Here is a 5,557-nt window from a genome sequence, read left to right as displayed (position 1 = left end):
AGACTGGTGTACCTTTGTTGGTCCTTGAGGAGGTTACTGATGGTGGCGCAACTAGAGGGGGTGCCACAGATCCTTTGCTGCCACCTGAAAGAGTTGCTAGTGCGGCCGGAGAAAGGATTATAAGTGAACCCATCATGCCTACAACTGACCTTGATCCTCCCCAGAGCAGAAAAACCACAAGTACGGATTCTGCTGCCCATGCTTCAATAACATTTACAGATTTATGTTGGGTCTGCCTCATAAAGAAAAAACTTCCCCTTTTTTGTTCCTTTGACAAATAGAGTAACCCCACCAATCTTGTCTGACAGTTGCAAAATGAGAGTCGTCAAGTGCTGCGGTTCAGGGGGTTAATGTTCAAGATTTCATGGAGATGTTCAATCAAGAAAGGGAGAACAACAATTCTACTGAGGACTTCTATGCACTTTCGGGAACCACAGTGAAATTCCAGCAGTTTGATGTTCCCATTGAAGGTCTGCCCTTGCTGGAGAAAGTATTGTCAAAGCATCCGGATTTTATGTCTAGGTGCACATATGGTAATGCAATGAGGAAGGTAATGTTCCAATCCTTTGTTGCAGTTTTGCTTGACATAGAACGCACACCCCTCAAAAGTTTCAACTTGCACAAGGTTCTTGAGTGGAAGGACGTACTTAGTGAGTTGCAATCCATGAGGTTTGATGTTGGGATCATTCTTGATTAGCTCAAAACCACTGCTGCCTCATGCATCATTCGTGATGGTGAGATGAAGTTGGCTGAACTCACAGTGAAGATTGCAAATTTAGAGAAAGAGATTGCAGCGAAGGTATCAGAACTATCCCTCTTGACAAGCCAAAAGGAGTCCATCATGCTGTCCTTAGCCACTAGTGGTAACCCATCCTCCGCGAAAACCCTTGGCGGCTTGTTGGATTAGGCTACTCATGCTTTAGATTATATATGTCTTTTCTTTTATAGCTATTGTATTAGTGGACCACACCATTTGGGATGTAATATGTGTTTTGAGACTTTCTTAGTTATAAAGACTTCTTTCTTTCTTTTTTGTAAGAGGAAAAGAAAGAAAAATCTCTTCTAGGTGTTGTTACTATTCATGTATGCGAAATTATTCAGCTATATATAAAAAAACTTATTTAATTGTGATTTGTCTAGTTGTAAGTGTTGTCGTTATCTGTGTAAAAGGTCGTTCAATTGTGGAGACCAACATCTCATGTGAAAAAAGGGCTAGTCAACTATGAACATTGTCTTGTAGAAGGGTTCGTGCCTAAAAGAAATTTTTTCTGCATAAAAGCTAATTTTTTCTACATAACAGAAATTTTTTTTGCATAAAAGAAAATTTTTTTGCATAACAAAAATTTTTCTGCATAACAGAAATTTTTCTGCATAACAGAATTTTTCTGCATAAAAGGAAATTTTCTGCATAAAAATGGTTATCCCTTGTCACTTCTTTATGTAAGCACATGTTTTTTCTAACTGTTCATGCAAAAATTCTGCACTATTCACGGCAGAGGACATCTCCAGCCATAGCTACTGTGCCCTCTCTTTTTTTTTGCAAGAGTAGTTTTCTAAGAAAAAAAGTTTTATGATGAAGTAGTGTTCATTTATCTAAGTATGTGTATACACTTGTATACTAACATACGTATACACATCATTACCCTTTTCCTTTAGCCATTCTAAAAAAGTACTTTTCATGGCAAAGGACACCTCCAGCCGTAGCTACCGTGTTCCTCTTTTTTTGAAAAAATAAAACAAGGAAGAAAAAAAAAAGTGTTCACCTATATATTCACACATATATATACACGTGCGTATACTTATATACATATATATGTATGTGCATTCATATATGTATATATATATATATATATATGTATATACATATGTATTTTCAAGAAAACAGCTATGTGTTTTTTTTTTTTTTTTTTAAAAAGGAAAACTCAATACTAAAGAAAACATGCATGATTATGGCGAAAGTGGTGCTTACTTTTATTTAGTAGCAGTTGTGATCTTACAAAAGAGTGGGAAAAGACCACGTAGTACAAGCATAGGAGGTTAAGCATAGTACAACTTAAGCCATTTGCCATTAACAGGTTCCGCGAGGACTTCACTATCTGCTGTAGCTAGACGATAGTAACCACTCTCATTGGCTTCCCTTACGAGGTATAGACCTATCCAATTTAGGGCAAATTTAGAGGGGGCAGGGAGGTTCCTTCTCACATGATCTGCTGCCTTCAAAACCATCTGCCCATTAACAAAAGTTCTAGCCTTCATGACCTTGTTGTAGGCATTGGCCATTTGCCGCTAATACCGCTGGATACGGCTAAGGGCCAAATTCCTTGCTTCCTCTAGGGTCTCAAGGTTGGAGACCTTACATTCTGCACAAGTGGCCGCACTCATTTCAATTTCTTGACTGTGAACCACCCTAGGAGTAGGAACTAATAATTCAACCTGTGATATAGCCTCGGTGCCATACACAAGAGAAAACGGTGAAAAACCAGTAGCAGTCTTTGCTGAACTTCGGTAGGCCCATAAAGTTTCCAGCAAATGTTCACTCCATCCTCCCTCGTATTTGTGGACCATCTTGCTGAGAATTCTCAACAATACTCGATTAGTTGCCTCCGCATGGCCATTGCCTTGGGGATAGTAAGGAGTAGACTTTCTATGCTTAATGTGGCGATGGTCAAGCAGCTTATGGACATCTTTGTTGACAAAACGAGTGCCATTATCGCTGACGATCTTATGGGGGATGCCAAATCTACAAATTATGTGCTCATGGATGAAATTTGCAACTGCTGGACCGATAGCTTTCTTTAACGGGATTGCCTCAACCCATTTTGTGAAGTACTCCGTAACCACTGATATTCAAATATAGCCATTGGACGGTGGATTGATTAGGCCTATCAAGTCTAGCCCCCAAGTGTGAAATGGCCATGGCATCGTCATGTTTTGGAGGCTAGTGGGGTGAGTATGGATTGAGCTCCCATGGACTTGACAAGTGTCACAAGTCTTCACATGTTTGGCCGTGTCTTGCTTCATGGTTGGCCAAAAATATCCAAGGTTAAGCAACAGCTGGAGAAGTCGCTTCTTGCCTTGATGATCCCCACATTCACCCGCATGAACTTCTTGCATGAAGGCTTGTGCTTCGAGGGTCCCCAAGCATCTTAAGGGCTCCCCATTGAATCCTTTTTGGAAAAGGACACCTCCTTCCACAAAGTAGCAAGTCACCATCCTTTTTAAACGATACGCCTCATCCCGATTGTCAAGCAAAATGCCTTCTATAAGATATTCAAGAAATGGGATTCGCCAATCATTAGAGGTGAACATAGCACATGATTCTTCATGGTTAGGGATATGCTGACATTTCTCACACTAACTTTAGATGTTGGCAGCCTATTTGTCCATGTCTGGCCAATAATACCCTAACCGCTGGAGACACCTGTAGAGGCTTACAATACCGCTGGAGCCGTAGGATTTCTCATGGACTTCTCTTAGTCGCTTACGAGACTCACTTAGGCTTAAGTACCTTGCTAAGACTCCTCCCAGAAATTTTCTGTATAACTCCCCTGCCACCAAAGTGTAATCTTTGAAACATTTCAATTGCTCTTTGCTTGAGGGAGACAACAGGAATTCCTTTACAGGCGACCGCCAATCTGCTTGGTCTAGTGGCTGTTCGAAAAACTCCTTCTTCAGTACCTGTATGGCTGGAACTGGTTTCTTTATGATTGTAACTTCAGTAGCAGTACCTTCAAAACTAATCCTAGCCCCCAAAGTGGCTAATGCATCAGCAAAACGATTGTCAAACCTTTAAGAGTGTTGAATATAAAAGTCTTCAAATGAATCTTCCAAAATTTGGGCCAATGCTCTATATGGCGCCAATGACGGCTCTTTGAGTGCAAACTCTCCCTTAGCTTGACAAACAACTAGGTTTGAATCTCCAATCACCCTAAGGTGTTTGATTCCCATTTCACGCGCTACCTCCAAACCTATGAGGTATGCTTCATATTCAGCTGTGTTGTTAGTACAAGGAAGTCAAGTTTGAAGGACATAGCTACTGCTTCCCCTGTTTCTTTGATTAGAACTATTCCAGCTCCTCCTTCAGCAGCAGTTGAGGACCCATCAAATCTAAGAATCCACCTAGTTTTAGTTGCTTCAACGGTTGAAACCTCCGGTAAATCTTCAGGGACTTCATCAGCAACATCCCAACCTTCTTCTCCTGGGAACCATGCTAGTAGGTCAGCTATAGATTGCCCTTTTACAGTTGTAGGGGCAATAGGGATGATTTCAAAATCAGACAACTATAGAAGCCATTGTGCTAGCCTTCTGGAAAGGACAAGACGCTGCAAGAGTGAGCGTATAGGATGAGATTTCGTCATGAGATAAACTGTATGAGCCAAAAAGTAATGTCGCAGTCATTGTATAGCATATATGAGAGAGAGACAAGCCCTTTCAGCTCTTGAATATCGCGTCTCAGCATCCTTTAACATCCGACTGACATAGTAAATTGGCTGATCAGCCCCCTGTTAATCTTCTTGGGCTATCAATGCCCTTACTGCCTCACTGTTGGTGGCCAAATAGAGCTTAAGGGGCTTCCCTGACGTGGGTGCACATACGGTTGGCAGCTTGGTCATAAGTTGCTGCAATTAAGAGAAGGCTTGCCAACATCTCTGACTCCAGTGATAAGGCCTTCCCTTCTTCAGCAAGGGGGTAAAGGTAGTGGTGAGAGCGGCCAGACCGAGAATGAACCTCCAGATGTATGAAAGTTTACCAAGGAAGCTTTTAAACTCCTTAACTGTAGTAAGGGGTTTCATGGTAGCTATAGCTTGTGCCTTACTAGGATCAACATCTATCCCTCGTTGATGAACAAGGTAACCCAAAAACTTTCCAGCGGGAATACCAAAAGCACATTTGAGGGGTTCATACAAAGCTTGTAAAGGCAGCATCTTTCAAAAACCCTCCTTAAGTCACAAAAATGGTTTTCCCTTACTTTTGACTTCACCACAATGTCATCTACATAGTCTTCAATTTCTTTGTGCATCATATCATGAAAGATCGTGGTCATGGCCCTTTGGTAAGTGGTGCCAGCGTTCTTGAGGCCAAAGGGCATAATGGTGTAGTAGAAATTCCCAATGGGAGTCCGGAAGGCAGTCTTGGCTACATCCTTAGGTGACATCCTAATTTGGTTGTAGCCGCTAAAACCATCCATAAATGAGAACATGGCATGTCCGGCAGCCGAGTCAATTAGCATGTCCATGTTTGGAAGTGGAAATTCATCTTTTGGGCATGCTTTATTGAGATTTCGAAAATCAATGCAGCATCATATTTGTCCATTCTTTTTCTTGACCGGCACTATGTTTAACAGCCACTTTGGGTGTTCAATGGGTCTAATGAAACTAGCTGCGATGAGTTTCTGCACCTCTTTGATGATTTGGGCTTCAATATCTAGATGGAAGGTTTGCATAGGCTGTATTACCACTTCTGGTTCAACATTAAGAGCATGTGCTACTAAGTTGAGATCCAAGCCAAGCAACTCATTGTATTCCTAAGCAAAGACATCAACATATTCCTTCAAAAG

At 41.4% G+C, this 5,557-nt stretch overlaps 1 protein-coding gene across 1 annotated transcript; it reads right to left on the bottom strand.

The window, feature by feature from the left end:
* Nucleotides 1–2,286: 2,286 nt before the first annotated feature.
* On the bottom strand, nt 2,287–5,236 carry LOC126695728 (uncharacterized). The gene is made up of 6 exons (XM_050392549.1): nt 4,880–5,236; nt 4,596–4,728; nt 4,030–4,234; nt 3,441–3,787; nt 2,988–3,260; nt 2,287–2,840 (listed from the first exon to the last, which is right to left on the bottom strand). The coding sequence occupies exons 1-6, from the start codon at nt 5,234–5,236 to the stop codon at nt 2,287–2,289; spliced, it is 1,869 nt and encodes a 622-aa protein (XP_050248506.1).
* Nucleotides 5,237–5,557: the final 321 nt, after the last annotated feature.

The sequence above is a fragment of the Quercus robur genome, chromosome 8 (assembly GCF_932294415.1).
Source record: "Quercus robur chromosome 8, dhQueRobu3.1, whole genome shotgun sequence".
NCBI classification, from domain to species: domain Eukaryota; kingdom Viridiplantae; phylum Streptophyta; class Magnoliopsida; order Fagales; family Fagaceae; genus Quercus; species Quercus robur.
Note: the sequence above shows the minus strand (reverse complement) of the source record. Positions and strands in the feature narration are given on the sequence as shown.

Bases quoted from the DNA above. Each gene is read 5' to 3' on its own strand.
- LOC126695728 (XM_050392549.1), bottom strand. From the start codon at position 5,236: ATGGACATGCTAATTGACTCGGCTGCCGGACATGCCATGTTCTCATTT. The intron at 4,729-4,879 runs GTATTCCCGCTG...ATACATCTGGAG, and splicing joins ACCCCTCAAATGTGCTTTTG to GTTCATTCTCGGTCTGGCCG. The intron at 4,235-4,595 runs GTATGTGCACCC...CAACTGTAAAAG, and splicing joins TTATGACCAAGCTGCCAACC to GGCAATCTATAGCTGACCTA.